General features: G+C 37.8%; 3 protein-coding genes across 16 annotated transcripts in view; 1 reads left to right on the top strand and 2 right to left on the bottom strand.

The window, feature by feature from the left end:
• Positions 1-13,799, bottom strand: part of LOC127850289 (uncharacterized) — a 243,542-nt gene extending 229,743 nt beyond the window's left edge. For 5 of the 13 annotated variants that reach the window (XM_052383221.1, XM_052383222.1, XM_052383217.1 and 2 more), the window contains exons 1-2: positions 13,643-13,799; positions 9,666-11,478 (exon numbers count right to left, since the gene is read on the bottom strand). In XM_052383221.1, the coding sequence (XP_052239181.1) occupies positions 9,666-11,478; positions 13,643-13,645 (1,816 nt within the window). In that variant the 5' untranslated portion in view covers positions 13,646-13,799. Of the gene's footprint in view, positions 1-6,225; positions 7,708-8,385; positions 8,554-9,665; positions 11,479-13,642 lie in introns of those variants that run through there. The other 8 variants (XM_052383215.1, XM_052383214.1, XM_052383223.1 and 5 more) reach the window with 5 other exon arrangements.
• Positions 1-18,875, bottom strand: part of LOC127850288 (uncharacterized) — a 181,923-nt gene that overhangs the window by 147,566 nt on the left and 15,482 nt on the right. The window lies entirely within an intron of this gene.
• LOC127850301 (uncharacterized) overlaps positions 1-18,875 on the top strand; it is a 173,740-nt gene that overhangs the window by 120,793 nt on the left and 34,072 nt on the right. The gene's annotated exons all lie outside the window — the stretch shown is intronic.

Consider the following 18,875-nt stretch of genomic DNA (forward strand, 5'->3'; position numbering starts at 1 on the left):
GTGAAAACGTGTGTTATATAAACTAAAATGGAAATGGAGTCGAAAACGGCTGCCAGAAGCAAGATGGCGGCTCAAAAATTGCTCCTTTAACCAAGATAAAATGTATTGAAGATCTAGATATTCAATTTTTCTCATACGAAGAATGAATATTGAAAAATAATACACTTTGGTAGCAATTTACTGTTTAATAATGGTTCGATAAATGAATTTTTATAAAACATATGTAGAGTATAATATAACAAGAACATATCGGCCTACTCCTGGCCATTGGAGAAAAGTTATATTATCTTTGTGTACAGTAGCAGCAATTTTGTAAAAGTTATGGTGTGTGTGATGAAAAAAACACCGTTCTCATAAATGTTATAAAGCACGTTATGTTTCAATTGAAACACCATAATATGCATTATTCAACCTTTGTTCGTCAAAGTCATGATCTGGGCACATTTTCAAACATCATGGTATAAAGTAGTATGCATACTAGTTTAGCTCATGTTGTGAGTTGTCGTCTAACTAATGTTATGTTCTAATGTAAATATTAGTTCAGTTCCCATGTTTGTTTTTCATACCAACAATAACATAATTCATCTTTCCTTTATAATCGACACAGTTAGTTATCTAACGGACGTGTTTTTACTGCTCATTGTTACATTGTGTTACATCAACTTGAACTTTTGACAAGCGCAGAAGATAGTAAATGGTAGTCGCGCTTGATTACATGAGCACCGAAGTGTTGAACATGGGCTATCGCTTGTACACCCACATTTGATCATTGAGCGGAGCTAAAGCAACATTTGATGCTATTGTAAAGGGTAAAAGTGTGTTTGACACCTCGTCCTTTCGCCAACCATAATCACATGGATCCAGAACTGATGGGTATGCATCTAATGCGTGTTTCCAAATACACGCCTGAATGTGAGCACGTTTCACATTTTCATAGAATGCTACCGTGGTTGGCGGCAACCAAGCTTGCTAGCAATGGCATAGCCTTACTCGACTTGCCCACCCTGGCTGACCAAATGGTTCGTCTCGTAATAGACATTTCCTCTGTATCAGGCTTTCCATAGCATGCTGAGACAAATTTACTCGCTTCCTTCACAACTTCTTTCATACAAGCCGTCATATCGCCTTACAGTCTGATGGACTTGCCTGTGTTTAGCATCTTAATTACTGTACCCTTACCGATACCAAAATATCCAGCCACACTGTCGCATCCAGATATAGCGTAAGCAGACAGAAGTCGGTCGCGATATTTATATGCTTTTGGGCAGTTTTGCGAATGTCTATAACTGCTCTTTCTTTCACTGGTGATTTCATGATGACCAATAATGACAGTTTAAGAACAACATAGTAATGTAACAACAAAACAAACACGTCTGTCTCATCAGCTACCACAGAAATGCCAGTGTGTTCTGCTTCTACAGCATCAATCATTTGCCTTATCATAATACTGTAAGCTTCTTCGTGGTTGTTTTTAGAAATCAGATCGATTTTGACACCTTTATATATTTCAGTTGGCGTATCATGATCTCCTGTAACGACTTATATGTGTTTTTGAGGGCACAGGTGGTGAAATTCTTTATCTGTGCATAAAGCTTTACAAATCAAAGGGATCAGCTGTTGTTTTTTCTCAGTGACACCTAGCATAACCTTCTTTGTCGGTAATGCCATGTCATCCATTAGTTTGTACACCTTTGAGGCATTAGATTGTCTCCCTGACCTCGCCACACTCTTGGTGCTGAACTCCATGTATCGGTCAAACACTAAGTAGACATCATATTTATTCAGAATTTGTCTTATATAAGATTAAAGTTGTCAATATAGTCACGTATCTTTCCGTCGAACGGCTAGTGAATGATATACAGGACAGCAGATCGATCAATTACTGAACATGTGATCTGGCTTTCAATGTGCCGCTCAGACACTTCTACTTTTAATTGATTCTTTAGCATAGATTTGGTTTTTCCTATTCTGAGTAAACATGGCAGTAGATACTGGAGCCGATTCATGGTTAAGTATATCTTTAATGTCAATTTCCATCGAACTTGCTTGTAAGCCAATCACTCCTGAACAAATCAGGTTGATGTCATACACTTTGGTGTCTGCAACCCTAATGTGCTTTCGAGACACAACCTGGGTCTCAACCTTTATAGATATTGACCCATTAAAATTGTCCGGCCATGAGTTTTTGAATTCAATTATTTGGGCTTTACCAATATATATTGCTTTATACAAATTTGCAGACGGTGGTGCTATTATTCCAGTCCCAATGTTCACTAGACTGTGTGGATGCTTGCTTTGATCCCTCGGATCAATACATTCTGTCAACTTTCTCCGAATACTTGCTTTATCTTTAGCATCTGCATTAATCCTCCATCGATTTTCTTCTTTGTGTTGCTCATTAGTGTCCACAAAATTGGCACTGCTTATTTATCTCAAACTTCAAACCTTGGCAGTTTCAGGTCTAAGTGTTGAACCTGTAATACCCTTCTTGCCATGGCTATATCTCAGAAAAGTTGTTTCTATGAACATGTCGCTCCATATGGCATTCCATATCCCCGGAAGATGTCTCATGACATGCACACCCTTTAAGAACTTTTCTTGTGCGCTTTCAGGCATTTACTCTATTGAACTCAGGTTATAGAAGCCATATTTCGCGTAGTTTGGATGTGCAGCGACAAAGAAGTAGGGTAACATTAGCTTAACTGATGCCAAGTGCAGCGGCCAATCACCTTCTCTTTCTGCACAAACATACATCATTATAAGAAATACTTCCATAATCAAACAATCAACCCACAATTTAGACGTACGACTGGCAGATGCATTTCTAGATTGTCAACTGTCTGACAATTAGTTTCGGTGAATACCTTGCGCAAAAATTCCTCTGTCACAATTCGTAATGCCCGTACATTTTGTGGATATTTCTTTCCATTTAGGAGTTTGGACACTACAGCAAATGTTGACTCAATCAGCTCTTCCAACCCACTTTTTGCCATAAGCGTTCCCACTGACCTAACAAAACTCATCAGGAAGTGCATTCCACCGAGACGTTGTATTACATCCTGAAACTGCTCAGGGTATGCCCAAATAATATTGACTACAACTCTATAGATGTATAGTTGTAGGTCCCCTGTAAACACAGTAAAGTTCTGACCGTACTGTAGTGATAAACTGTAATTTAATATATTAGGATTATAATGAATAATTATTATTAATGTATTTGTGTAGTCCATGCTAACCAGATGTTAATCAAACGGGTGTAAATCATTTGCGCTTAATGAATATGTGTTCATGATGTTTGCACATTGTGCATTATGCAGTACATGTGTATTTTAATATGGTTTCTTAGTTTGCATGTCTGAATATATTTGTTTATGTAAAATAATATATCAAAGGGATTTTAGTTGCTAATATTGAATGTTATTTACAAAATGACATTCTGAAATACAATAAGTCCAGTTTGAAGAGCATGAAATTCCAACTCAACGATATGAAATCGAATTTTAAATTGAATTATTTGAATAAGCGACCATAATGGCAGCCATTTTGCGTATACTTTTATAATTTGGAATTTTATTTCGATAAATTCACTTCCCAAACTCCAACCATCATAACAATATTCAATTTTTGGCTGAATAGATCTAAAATAAGGATAAATGCATTATCATACCACCACTTACGTAAAAAAGCTGAAAACGGCGGCCATCTTGGACGCCATCTTTGATTTCTCAAACCCTCAGGATACCAGCCCGGCATCATTTGGATTTTTCATCAGGACTATGTCCCCCATCAAAAACACTTTAACATTTACTATACACTTCAATGTCGGGTATATGTCAATTTATGCCGGACTAATCCGAAGGTAAAGCCTCGTCATTTCGGATGATGTCCGAGTGAGGCATATGTAAAACACAACCTTGAACTGTATTGAAATAATCGAATTATTTTGTCGATGTCGAATGAACAAGACATATTGTTTTCAATGTTATTTTAATTTATTTTGGTATGTGTGATTTGTTTAAACAATAATAGCGAAAATATAAATAGCGAAAATAGCTGTGCACTCGGGCAGGAAAGGATTTTTCGAGCGCCTATATTATTCATATATGAAAGAAGCTGAAATATACGTCCAATTTAGCCTATTAAGCAGCCAGTTAAGTATATTTTGCCTAATTAGCAAGAATATTAAATGAAGCATGAAACAATCATCTCATTTAGCCTATTAAGTAGCGTGTTCAACCTTGTAAGCCTACTTTACATGTTTATCTAATAGTTTGAAACATGAACCCTATTCACGCGTTTAAGCCTATTTAACAGCCTATTTAGCCTATTTAGTCAGTTTATTAAAAGATTTTTTTTAATACGTCATATTCAGTCGTTTATAAATTATATTCATACAAATGAGCAAAAATATTAAATACAATCAAATATACGGCCTATGAAGACAACCATTTTCAAGCCGTATGCGTCATTTTTCAGTGAGCGGGTATGCCCATTTAAGGGCCCCTTTCGGACGAACAAGATTTATCCCCGAAAGCCACTTAGTGCACGCTGACCAGCCGTCGACTGCCTATCGGGCTGAACTTGTTTCGACCGGGACTTTTAATTAAGGTCGGCCGTGCATGCAGCCTATTTAGCCTATTTCTCGTATGCGTCATTTTCCAGTGAGCAGGTATGCCCATTTAAGGGCCCCTTTCGGACAGACGAGAGTTATCCCCCGGAAACGACCTAGTGCACGTTGACCTGTCTTCGACTGCCTGTCGGGCTGACCTAGTTTCGGCCGGGACTTTTAATAAGGGTAGGAGTCAGGTGCAGTCTATTTAGCGTATTACGCATCATTTTGCCTGTGAGAGGTTATGTCCCTTTAAGGGCCCCTTTCGGACGAACAAGAGTTACCCACCGGAAGCGACCTAGTGCACGCTGACCAGCCGTCGACTGCCTATCGGACTGAGCTTAATTCAGCCGGGACTTTTTATTAGGGTCGGTCGTGCATGCAGCCATTTAGCGTATTTCTCGTATGCGTCATTTTCCAGTGAGCGGGTATGTCCCTTTAAGGCCCCTTCCGGACAGACAAGAGTTATACCCTGCAAGCGACCTAGTGCACGCTGACCTGCCGTCGACTGCCTGTTGGGCTGATAAAGTTTCGGCCGGGAATTTTAATTATGCCAGTTAACATGCCAGTTAGTAAAACAATTATTATCATTACGTATGTCAAAACATACATACATAATATCATTTATTAAATAAATTGAAGTCATAAATAAAACATGTTCTGGTGATCGGAATTCCGTCAGCCTTGGGTTTAATCTCTGCACCTGGTGAACGTGTATACGTATATGGCAGACGGATCGCCTTTTGACGTACATGGGTGGAGAGGCGTGTTTTAGTGGAACTCCGTCGCCCGGTTAGCTCAAATAAGTATTCGCCGTTCAATGTTAATAACAGGCTTGTAGTCGTTTTATAACGACATGAACAATGTGTCATGTCTGGTTTGCAACGGTAGAGAGCCGGGGACTTCTGCCACCGAGTTCGACTCGACAACTTGTCAGGTGTGTGCCATGATCACTGTAATAAGCAATGGAAGCTTGTCGCGTTTAGTTCATTGTGTTTGGTTTAAGGTATCATGTATTTATATCGCTAGCGAACTAGCTTCCAACTCTGCGGCAACATTACATTCTCGAATACTGTTGGTAAGTCATATTAAACCGAGTTTAAAGCAAGACATAGAGTAACTCACAAAAGCATTCCTTAAAATGTCAATTTTACAAGCTGGACTGCCAATTTATCTTTTTAGCTTTATGTGAAGTATTTGTATCAGTGATCCTCATTTCATTGATGGTAAGAATCATTAATAATGAATGCCATATTCCTTATTTATGTTAATATTTATAAGCTATCCTTTTCCTGGTCGCGAACGCGAACATTCGAACGAGCAAGACCAAACTTCAACAAACTTGTTAGAACTAACGACCGATATGCGCTATTATGAGAGTACATACATACTGTAATTTCTAGAAAGCGATAAAGAGTAGTTTCCTTGTATATTTATTTTACTTTGTGCAAGTTAGTCACATTCTATATCGTCGTAACATTTTCGAAATAGAAAACAATAATTGTAATTGTATTTGTACATGTACTCTTTTGGTATTTGGGCAGTTCGTTAAAAATAACAGAACAGAACAGAACAGAATAGTTTATTTTTTACTTAAGCATGTGAAGCTCATCGTCATTAATATACATATAAATAACAGCATGCGTTGAAGTACACACAAAAACACACATCATTTTAAAGAATAAATAATCTAAATAAACACGAAATATACATAGTTCGTGAACATATTTCGTGAGAATGGTACATGGATGGGTTTAATACACAGTGGTCACACAATGTTATGCATATAGGTTTACACATATAGGTATAATTACATATTTCTAAACCTTATTGTTAAAAATAACAAAATAAATGCTGTTAGCTGAGTTTTTGGTTTTGTCTCTATTCTAGAAATGTTACCATAGCTATATATCACAATAACACATCCGCTTCAACACAGTTTTCGGCAAACTTATTTGCAAATGTGGAATAGTATGCATAAAGAACGGTTTTGATATGTATGGCACCAATTGGTGTAGTTTCGATAGTTGTTTCATTGTATGATAACACTGTTTTTTCATGCTGTGTTGTTGTATCTTATGTTGCTTGTGAACTGATGCATTAATTATCATTCTGTTTGCTAATCAAGCTAATAATTATAATTAAGATACAATACTACTAATAAAAATAATACTTATACTACTAATAATAAAAATAATAGTAATAATAATAATAATTATACAGGTGAACATTTCATCACTGCATACCACGCAAGCACTTAAAGACGATAGTATTTCTCTTATTATACGTTAACAAACACAACGAGAATAGATTTTATACTTCAATATTAAAACGCAAAGATCGTTATAGTGTTCAATAACTTTAAGACAGTGGTTACACAGTGCACGTGAATAAAAATAAACAAACACATCACAGAATTCATAATGTGCAAACAGCATGCCACTATCGCTTGTGTGGTGCTTTGCCGGTCGATGTGACAGTGAAGATAGAACGCACAGGCCTCACGTGAAAACAGTCATATAAGGTATACAATAAATCAATGCATACATATACTTTACAAAATGGGAAGTATACATGCACCGGGGACAATTGCTATGTACTCAAATTAATACGAATTATTTAAACGCTTATTCGAAGCTACAAACACTGAAACTTCAAGGCGTATTAATTTTTCATTATATTTTATGAGTTAAATAACTTAAAGGTTTTAATCGATTCTTATCACGGTCATACCGGATTGTCAATGCAAATATTTTGGAATTGTAAATAGTGTATAAACTGACTTAAACTTAACTAAATAAAACAACATAAGGTGAACAATAAGAATATTTAGTGAGGAGTACAATATGAAATGGTATGTGGAGAAAAATCTTCTAAACGTATATATACTAGCAACGAACAGACAATGAAATATTAAAAAAATAAGCATGATCATAAACACAGTCGCCGAAATCTGTAAAAAAAAGTAAAGTAAGCACACACCATCTATAAATTGTTTTTCTACAGCACGTTGAACAATCCATGCCAAACGGTAATAACGAGAGATTGGATCGCGAAGGCATAACACCGCTTTGCAGAGCTTATGTCGGAAACCAGTCCTGAAAACAAACAAAACACAGTATTAAATAAACATTATAAATTTATATTACAGTATTTATTCTGTCTATACCGGTTTTACATATTTCTATATTATTTTTTTCTTCATTACTTTATTCTTCATTTCCAAAAATAGACAAACTGTCGTCGGTCTTTGTTAACAATTGTTTTAAACGAAAGCGTAAGAAGTGTTGATGAAGATGAAGATTCAGTATATTTGTTAATCAAAGGAGTACCATTGATAAAATATGGAGTCGTTGTGAGTTTTAAAAAAAAGCAAATAGTAAATTGTTGTAAACTGACTATTTAGTAAATACCACAGGGTATCGTGTGTATTGTTTCTTATCATGAAGAAACGCTCTAGGGCGTTACCTTTTGTGTTGTCTATATAATAATATGTCAAGATAAAATGATAAAATCAATTCTAAGTTTGAGCTGAAAGAGAATAATAGAACACGCATGTTTAAGTAATTATTTTCTCGTTTATTCCAGATGTGATTGCTTTATTACATACATTAGAAAAACATTGCATTATCGTAAATCTTAAGTAGTCATAAAACGGATCCGGACGATTAAGATTACACAAATAATTAAGTTGAACAGTGGCTCTTTTTCAGAATGACGAAGGACATGCTATTCAAATAACTCAATCCGTTAATATGACATGTTAATACACTGACCACTGAATTCGAAATTCCGACATGTTGGAAATCCCTTGGGCGTAGCTGGCTTTTTGTCCCCCTCGTCTATGACCATCATCATCCCGTTGGTGTTATGCAGGTCGATGTGACAATGCAGAAACCACATACCGGGGTTGTCGGAGATAAAACGCACCACCACATAGCCACCTTAATACCATACAATTATTAATCAGCATTGTACAATACAAAACGTGTATTCATGTTAACTTTAAATTAATATGATACAAATACTTATTGCGACAATAAGTTATTAACTAGTTTGTTTAGTTTAAGTAGCTAGATAGATAAATTTTCAATAGCAACCATTATGTCCGTGTTTGTTTCAATACATAGCCTGTATCAGACTTGCGAACGTATAAAAATAATTAAGAGTATGATCAATATAATTCGACATTGAATTGTCAATTAAATATCACAATGATTGCCCTGAAAAACTCATGAACTTGTGAATTTTGGTTTTCGGTTTCCGTAGTTGGTACGTTAAAGACGGCAAGATATGTGTCAATCATAAGAAACGTACTCCATACAGTGTTTTAAACGATCCCCTCTCTAGGACTAACTAACATCATGGAAAGTAAAAATGAGTCTGAGAAAACTGGGCATTATGCATGTGCGTGAACCGTCGTCCCAGATTAGCCTGAGCAGTCCGCACAGGCTAATCAGGGTCGACACTTTCCGCTTCTATGATATTTTTCGTTTAAAATAAAGTCTCTTATTGGCAAAAATCCAATATAGGCGGAAAGTGTCGTCCTTGATTAGCCTGTGTAAACAGCACAGGCTAATCTGGGACGACACTTAACGCACATGCATTATACCCAGTGTTTTCAGAACGCGACTCTTAGAGTCCAAGCGATGTTACAAACTTTTAAGGGCGATTCTGTCTACCCGCAATCAGAAATGTGACACATCGCACTCGATAACTAAATTTAATTTATTATTGGAGATTTAAATGATGCATTGTCTTGAAATATGCGGGCTTTAATCTTTCTTTCGCACAAAATAATAGGATGGTGAATATTTTAACAACACACGTTAAAACAAAATCTAAGTTATCCATAGATATAACAAGCAGACGACGCTTGCAAAATAAAACGTATTTATTTGAGTTAACTTCCTTTCTATTGTCCACAATGTTATCGCACTGGGTCTTTCATAACAATCTCAAAAATGGTATGATGTTACTTCAACTTTTTAATAAATATCTGAGAGTTAATAAATAAATAATCGTAGTGAGAACAAGTAAATAAAACACATTTTACCAGTTGGCACTATAATGGTGTCCTTCTGCGGCGGATCATCGTTCATTCCTGGAACATTTCCGTTATCCCAAGATGCATCGCTCCATCGCATGGTGCTGCAGAACTCGAATTTGTCAGTGCAAACAATGTCTGTAGTCGGAACAACAAGACGACCGTTCGAAGAGTTGTATAATCCCAGGCCCATCTTCATGACGTAGAACGAGTGACCGTGTAGATGGATTGGGTGGGACCAGCCAGCTCCGATGCCGAGATTGGTGAACACCATTTGGATGAGTTTGTTGGAAGGAATTTTGTGTATGTATGTGCATTGACACATACCATCGCGTGAGCATTGGGCTTCGTTGCAACCTGTGGTAACATCATTTGGTTGAGTGAGTATCGGGACGGAAGGAAATATGAACTCCCTTGCATTAACCGATCCAGGGGTAGTGCCATTTCGTCCAGGGAATCCAAAGTTAAAGAAGTATTCGTTATCTACCCGATTTCCGAGAATCTTTTCTTTTTCGCGTATTGGATCGTTGTTTTTTATATCATTGAATGTAATGCATGTCGCGCGATCTGTAGGCGCTTCAAATTGGTAAGGGCAGTTTAAAACCGTGCAATTTAACTCATAGCAGTTGATATCGCTTGCTTGTGATGGATTTAAATTTGTTGCTGACATTGTATAATCGACCATTTCAAGAATGGCTTCCGCGGCGTGATATTTGCCATGGCTTTCTCGAGTTTCAATTGTTTCTGCAACGAACATGTATTGCCTTCGGTTGGTAGTATTCGGACTCGTCCATAAAAAGTCATACCTCTCACCAGGGTGAATTATAATCGACTGAAATTCCCTTCGTTCTATGTCGAAGGCATCTGATCCACGAACAATAAATGTCTGTCCTTCGATGAATACTCGCATTGGATATAGGGTCATGGCACCTATAAGCCGGAATCGATAAGTCACCCCGGATTTAATATAGAAACGAGCAAGCGGGTTGCCATTATGAGCCGTCGCTGTCGAATAGAAACGACCTTTTCCATTTATAAGACCTGATTGAAACTCGTACCTAGAAAATTGAGCTCTGTCTATGGAATAAGTTGTACTGATGACTCTTCCAGATGACATTTCAAATTGTTCAGTAATCATTCTATGGTAAGCAGTTTCTGGGTCCATCAAATGATTCCAGTCCTGTAACAACATCACGATTTGGTTTAAGCCAATTACCTCAGGATCCTTTCTTGGATAGACTATAAATGCACCGTAGAGGCCCATGCTTCTTTGGTCCCCGATATGAGCGTGGTACATGCTAGTACCGGGTGGATACGCTTTGAAAACATGAGTGAACGTTTGACCCGGTAAAATCGGACATTGAGTTATGAACGCTACTCCGTCCATCCACGGTGTGCCTTTCTGATGAACTCCATGGAAATGAACAGTGACGCTGTCCGTGTGAAGCTTATTGACGATTTTAACGTTGAGCGTTTGGTCGACATATGTTTCAATTCTGGGACCGGGAAACTGTCCGTTTATCGTAATGACTAATCTTGAACTTGCACCATCGGCGGTAATAACGAGGCGTTCTTCGTCATCGCTCAGGTACTGGTTTCGTTTTGAACTCTTTAGTTTACCATACTGAGGAAAAATGAGGTCTTTATCCTTTTCAAGAACCATCGTAAGTTTGTGTTCAATGACCAGGGTCACTGAACATATGGTGTCGGTTGACTTACAGACAGTGTCAGCAGAGGTTGCAGGCGGCTGCACATCAAATTGCGCCCTTAGTGTGGGTACGAAGACAGACAGCAACATGCAGACTCTTACAACTATGTTCGCCTGGTAATGATATAATATACATATATTTGTATTAAATTTGCTACAAAAGTAAACATATTTGATTGATACACAGTCGATAAGACAGTTTTCAACTGACTAGGAAAAGACAAATATGGATTGATGTACGATTCAAACGCGGGTAAAATTATTTTAAATATAGCGACGATTTTTTGCATATGTAATTTAGGAACGCTTTCAACTGATATGCCGCCAATTGAAAAAATCGATTATAAGAAATTCCTTCGACAAAGAAATTTGAACTTTAACAAATTCATGACGCCTGTAAAGAATAACCCAACATTCCCGATTTCTTATTTCTTGTCTCTATGTTTTTTGTGATTTTTATTTGACCAGAGCCACCAATGGTTCATCGGTAAGGATTAGTAGTGAACAAGTTAATGTCACATCTACGGTTGCTTCAGAAAATGCTTACAATTGAACGCTACAACGAAATAAAAAAGTTGTTTGATGTATCAGTTTAAGCTTAATCATTCTCTTGTCGCTGGACTAATTCCCAAAAACTTACAGACGGTTTGAGAACCAGTCGCGACAACATCCCAATATTGCAAACGTGTAATGCTTTTTGATTCGTAGACCTGTCTGGAGCTATTATCCAAATAGCACATATGTATGTTTCTGAGCGGTAAGATATTTGTATAGCCGTATATTTTGTGTATTTTTGTTTTCAAATAATAGTAAAAATATATAAAAAATATGTTTTAGTGGCTAACCATAATCTAGCCACAAGTTCTTTAAATTATGAGGTGTTGAAACTATACTTGGCAAAATTCTCAATACATAAAATTGAAACACTCTTAAAAAATTAAGGTCAAATAAAAAGGAATAAGGTTTTAGGCGTTGCATGAAAATCTTCAAAACATCTTACGCAAAAACTAGTGCGTAATGTGCACTCATTTTGCGCATTTATTTGAATAGTGCTTGAGTCAAACTCATTAACAGTATATAACACCATAAAATAAAACAATAGGCATAACTATGTCAATACATTAACATTATAAGATAACTTCTCTAAATAACAACTAGACGACATATATGTGGTTGTATATAGTAGTTTTATATAATATATTTAATACATGGGGTAGGTTTTTGTACGTATTATAATATTATTTTGGCGGCATAACTTTATTGATAAGTATATGTAATCAGGCGTTTTATTAATTTATTTGCAAATACACAGCAGAGCATGCATTGATATATATCTTGACTACCACTAACAATTGGACAGATATCCGACTAAATATCTGTTCTGCACACTGCTGCACACTAAATAATAAAGGCATTTACATTGGGCTTTTTCGATCGATCATTATTTACAAAAGCTATACCCGGGACATAAAGAATGCATTTAAATCGAGGTCATTGCGCTCCATGCTTCCAATGTTTAAACAAACTCAGTTACCGCCTGTGTTATAGTAATTACATTGCATTCAATTTATCATCGATTGATTTTAAGACAATTTATTCCATCATGCTTTGTGAAAGCTGCTTTTTGTAAAATACATTTATCATTACGTTATTAGTGCCACAATTTATATTGACGCTTAACGATATCCTAAATATTATACTAAGTCATCAAGCATTGCAAAATTTGTGCCAAAATCGTTATTAATAATAACGTTACACAGTGAACAACTTCATTGAAAATTTAATATGCCTCAAAGAGAAATGATACAAGTAGAATAACACAGTGAAATTTGATGTTTAATGAAAATTATTTCCTGTATTAAACTTTTTAAATATATTATTGAATCAATATACAAATCTAATTGTGGATAACGTTAGTTAAGGAAACCAAAAATGAAAAAGATATGCCTTAAGTCAAACAAAAAGAAGAATAAATGCGCCAGTATAGTTCAAATCAGATACATAATCAAGATAATAAAATATACAACCCACTTGTCTGATTATTTATCGCATGTTTTTATTTCATCACAATGATATAATTAGTATTTGATATAGTTTTACATTACAAACCCAATTCGTGTGTGAAACATTTTCGCGCGTTAAGCTTAAATTGCAATGAACAAAGATCTCATTTGTTTTGCAAAAGGTCCAAGTCTAATATAATCACTTATTTCGTATGTTTCGTATCATGTACTCTTTACTTCATAACTTGTTATAATCAATTGATAAGAAAACTTACCATTTTCGCACGAGCTCAAATATGCCTTATACGATCCTTACTTGCACATTTGAACCATTGTAATTGTGCAGTCACATAACCGTACAGAAGGTTTATGTTACGAGCCCGGGAGAACAGCAAAGGCAGTGTATGCCTCGTGTGCAACGAGCCAATCGTTTTACGGGACCGCACTTGCCAATTAAATGTTAACCCTGAGCAGTTGATACATTAAAAAGCAAACACAAGTATTGCTATAAATATTTCATTTGTACATTCTTAAGTTTCTGGATAATATTTGTTCAGTGTTTATTGTGATTTATTATGTTTCTATTGCTAGGTTTAACGTGCCTTTACACCGGGTGATACAAGTTATGCCTTACAATCACATGTCCATAAATGTTTTATGAAAATGCTTTGTCTTGGATAGGCGATTGGTCTAAAATTAAGCTTTTATGCATTCGATGTTTAATTATTGTATGTCCTAAACATGTGCAAGGTATTAAGCATTGCGCTTTTCCATCTGCCATGAGAGAGAGAGAGAGTGAGAGGGAGAGAGAGGGAGAGAGAGGGAGAGGGAAGAGAGAGAAAGGGAGAGAGAGAGAGAGAGAGAGAGGGAGAGAGAGAGAGAGAGAGAGAGAGAGAGACAGAGAGAGAGACAGAGAGAGAGACATGGAGAGAGAGACAGAGACAGAGACAGAGGCAGAGACAGAGACAGAGACAGAGAGACAAAGAGACACAGAGAGAGAGAGAGAGAGAGAGAGAGAGAGAGAGAGAAGAGAGGAGAGAGGAGGGAGAGGAGAGAAGAGAGAGAGAGAGAGAGAGAGAGAAGAAAGAGAGACAGAGAGAGAGAGACAGAAGAGAGAACAGAGAGAGAGGACAGAGAGAGAGAACAGATAAGAGAGACAGAGAGAGAGAGAAAGAGACAGAAAACAGAGGCAGAGACCGAGACAGAGACAGAGACAGAGAGAGATAAAGAGAGAGAGAGAGGAGAGAGAGAGAAGAGAGAGGAGAAGAGAGAGAGGAAAGAGAGACAGAGAGAGAGAGAACAAGAGAGAGAAACAGAGAGAGAGACAGAGAGAGAGGACAGAGAGAGAGACAGAGAGAGAGAGAAAGAGACAGAAACAGAGGCAGAGACAGAGACAGAGACAGAGGACAGAGAGACAGAGAGAGAGAGCAGAGAGAGAGAGAGAGAGAGAAGGAAGAGAGAGAGAGAGAAGAGGTAGAAGAGAGAGAGGACAGAGAGAGCAGAGAGAGAGCAGATATAGAGATACAGAGAGAGAGACAGAGATAGAGACATATAGAGAGACAGAGAGACACAGATAGAGACAGAGACATAGCAGAGAGACAGAGACAGAGACATAGAGAGAGAGAGAGATACAGAGACAGAGAGACATAGAACACAGGAGACACAGAGATACACAGATACAGAGGCAGAGACAGAGACAGAGGCAGAGACAGAGACAGAGAGACAGAGAGACACAGAGAGAGACAGAGACATAGGCAGAGACATAGACAGAGAGACAGAGACACAACAGAGAGATAGAGATATGAGAGAGAGAGAGAGAGAGAGAGAGAAAGAGAGGGCGAGATAGAGAGAGAGAGAGAGAGAGAGAGAGAGAGATAGAGGGAGAGAGAGAGACAGAGAACAGACAGAGAGAGAGAGAGAGAGATAGATTACAGACATAAACAGAGACACACAGAGAGAGAGAGAGATAGAGACAGAGACAGAGAGAGAGACAGAGATAGAGAGACAGAGAGAGAGACAGAGACAGAGACAGAGGCAGAACAGAGACATATACAGAGAGACATAGAGAGAGGAGAGATAGACAGATAGAGAGAGAGAGAGAGAGAGATAGAGAGAGAGAGAGAGAGAGAGAGAGAGGCATGTTTCGTTCTTGTACAGTTGATAAATCAAATGTTTGCGGATTCCATAGTGATAGTGAGTTTCAAAATCAAAAGATCGCTGTGTCAACACTAATCGAAATGCTTTGCGGATTTCATTGAAGTTAAAAGATAACAAACCTTGACTGCCAAGACTCAACAACTCACTACTGTAACTGCCAAGAACGTAAAATGTCGAGCGAGGCGATCAAGTCCGTGCACGCCTTGTCCTGCTTTAAAGTCGTTCAGGGTTGATGCGGGCTAGTACCTTGATCGGTACGGACAGTAGCATGATACTTCGCCAGTACCATACCAGTGTCATTTTAATGCTCCCGGATCGAGAGAGAGAGACAGAGAGAGACAGAGAGAGACAGAGACAGAGGGACAGAGAGCACACAAGAGAGAGAGAGATAGAGAGAGAGAGAGGAGAGAGAGAGGAGAGAGAGAGAGAGAGAGAGGAGAGAGAGAGACAGAGAGACAGAGAGGAGAGAATAGAAGAGAGAGATAGAGAGACTCTCTCTGAGATCATGCTCTCTCTCTCCTCTTCTCTCTCTCTCCTTCTCTTCTCCTCTCTCTCTCGCTATATCTCTCTCGCTCTCTCGAGCTCTCTCTCTCTCCTCGCTCCTCTTCTCCTCTCTCCCTCGCAATAGATAGAGAGAGAGAGAGCATGTTGCGTTCTTGTACATTTGATAAATCAAATGTTTGCGGGATTCCATATTCCATAGTGATGCGGGCTAGTACCTTGATCTGTACGGACAGTAGCATGATACTTCGCCAGTACCATACCAGGTGTCATTTTAATGCTCCCGGATCGAATGATCGGGGTTATATTGTTTTTGGCCTGTCTGTCTGTCACAAACTTTAACCTTGGTTACACGTTTGCAATAACTTTTGTAATATTGAAGATAGCAACTTTATATGTGGCATGCAGGTGTAATTTGGCGGAAAAGCAGGCTTGATTCAGAGCTGGAAAGGGGCATTTGAACAAATTTTTAACTAAAGAGTTTAATTTATAAGCAAACCAGCAATACCAACGTTAGCTTTTCCACAACTTCATTGGCTTGGAGATAAATTTCGACCGCGTATGGCATGAAAGGTTCTGAGAAAGTTAAATATTGACGAAATGCTGGTGAAAGTTATCTAAGACATCTACGGAACAAAAGCAGCTCAGTATATTTCACTGGACATATGGATGACTTCTTCAGAACGTCCGTGTGCGTCCGTCACGGCTGTTTGCTCTCCCCTTCCGTTTCCTGTTTTTTTTGAAACGATAATCTAGAAGAAACTCCATGATCATCACAAAACAATAGATTCGCTGATATAATTGACCTTATGAGTGGCAATGAACTCCAAGATCTCACTTCTCTGAAAAAGCAGGAGCATTCGGGATGATGGTCAGCTCGGAGAAGTCGAAGATAATGGTAAACAGCACGAACAACACCTGTGCAGACATAACCAAGTGCTTGGATACAAACCTTTCCAGGATTGGCACCAGAACGCCTGAAGTCCGAATACAATCGCAAAGGGGCAGTAATGGTCAGAATGAGCAGGCAGGGTCAGGCAGATCCATCTGTTTCCACACAAAGTACAGGCTCTTCAAGTCCCTCGTTTTCTCCATCGTACTAAACGGCTGTGAGACCGGGACGTTTCACGCGGTCACCGAACGCACGCTATAGGCCCTCGAACACAAGTGTCTTCGAAGACTGCGCCGCATCTCTTACATCGAGCACAAGACCAACGGGAACATCCGGAACATGACAGAAGCACTTGCTGGTCCAACAGAACCCTTCTTGGCGACCGTCAACAACAAACGTTGGCCTGGTTTTGACTCGTCACCAGAGGCGACTCACTGTGCAAGAATGTGCTCCAGGTTACGCTAGAGAGAGGTCGCCTTCAAGGCTCTAATAAGAAAAGCTGGATGGACAAAGTGAAAGAGTGAACGTACCTCCCCATAGATGAGCTACTCAAAGCTCCCACAACAGACCGAGGATCTTTGTGCCAGCGCCCTTCATTTCCCCAAACGACCAAACTGGCCAGATAATAATAATCAACACGTAATTGTTACATTTGTGTTAGTCAGGAATGTAATTTTGCTTGTTTGAATAGATTGCATATTTTTAATATTCAAGATGAGCTGTGGTTGAAAATGAAAAGACCCCCACCCCCCATCTTAATTAAAAACATGAAACCGCCTCTGTTTTCTGGATCAAAGCGTCATTAAATTAATTAAAGTAACACGTTTACGGTGAAATATTTAACACAGTTTGAAAGTCAAAATTATAGTACAGACACGTATTTTTATTTAAATTGTATAACGTTGTTTCACTGTGGATTGACATTCGTTGCAAACGTCGACATTGCATACTCATTCTGAAAAATTATTATTATCAGCGTATGATTTGGTAAGTATCAAAATATTTCTTAACCGTTTTCGTGTAAGTTCGCGTGTTTGTTTATAATTGCCATTTATATCTTATTTGAATATATAGCTTTAAACATAAAATAATTGAATAGGACATGTTATACACATGTGTTCGTATTCGTTACATGTTTATATATATATAATTGGTTGCAGTTAATAAACAAGTAAACTTAACATTTTGAAAGTATAGTTGTGTGTCACATTCCGCACTGATGCAATCAAATAATACAAAATGTTCAGTGTCTGCACCGAACACAGGTGGTTTGAAAAGAGTCCGGTTAAAGAACATATTTACATGCCTCGCAGTATGCACCTCGTGTGCAACGACGCGTGCACATGTTATGAGCACAGACATGTCGAACAGTTTTCAAAAAATTGTGTTTGCTTCCATGAAATGACAAACAGTAAGTTCCAGTATCGTATTACATATTCATTTTTTATTTCATGTTTACAAGCGGTTTATATAACTAAAAATAACTATGGACTAAGCCCTCTAACGGCAATAGTACACAAGGTTTCATCTGCATGAAACCAATATCTTTTATCTTACTAGATCTTGCTTTAATAGTTTTAAGTATAAAACGTGTCAGTTAACGTGACTTAAAACACAATTGTCCTCACATTTGCAATGCATTCTTATGTGTCAGTATTGATTACCGGTACGTTCCATATTAGAATGTTGCAAAAGGCTGGAAACACAGGTGGTTAGCGTGTGACTATGATATTAATAAGTGAAAACATTTTGAATGATAAATAATCATATTATAACGAAATATTAACTTTTCTGAAAAAAAATCACTATCAAATATATAACAAGGTATGCAACTCAAAATCACCCCAAAACGGGGTGCATCGCTTTGAACAGCCATACCTTCATCAATTGTGCAGCGATTTTCGATCTCTGTCTTATTCAACGCAGAAATGAATTTCTTTTCTGGAAATGTATATGCC

The sequence above is a fragment of the Dreissena polymorpha genome, chromosome 11 (genome assembly GCF_020536995.1).
Source record: "Dreissena polymorpha isolate Duluth1 chromosome 11, UMN_Dpol_1.0, whole genome shotgun sequence".
Lineage (NCBI taxonomy): Eukaryota > Metazoa > Mollusca > Bivalvia > Myida > Dreissenidae > Dreissena > Dreissena polymorpha.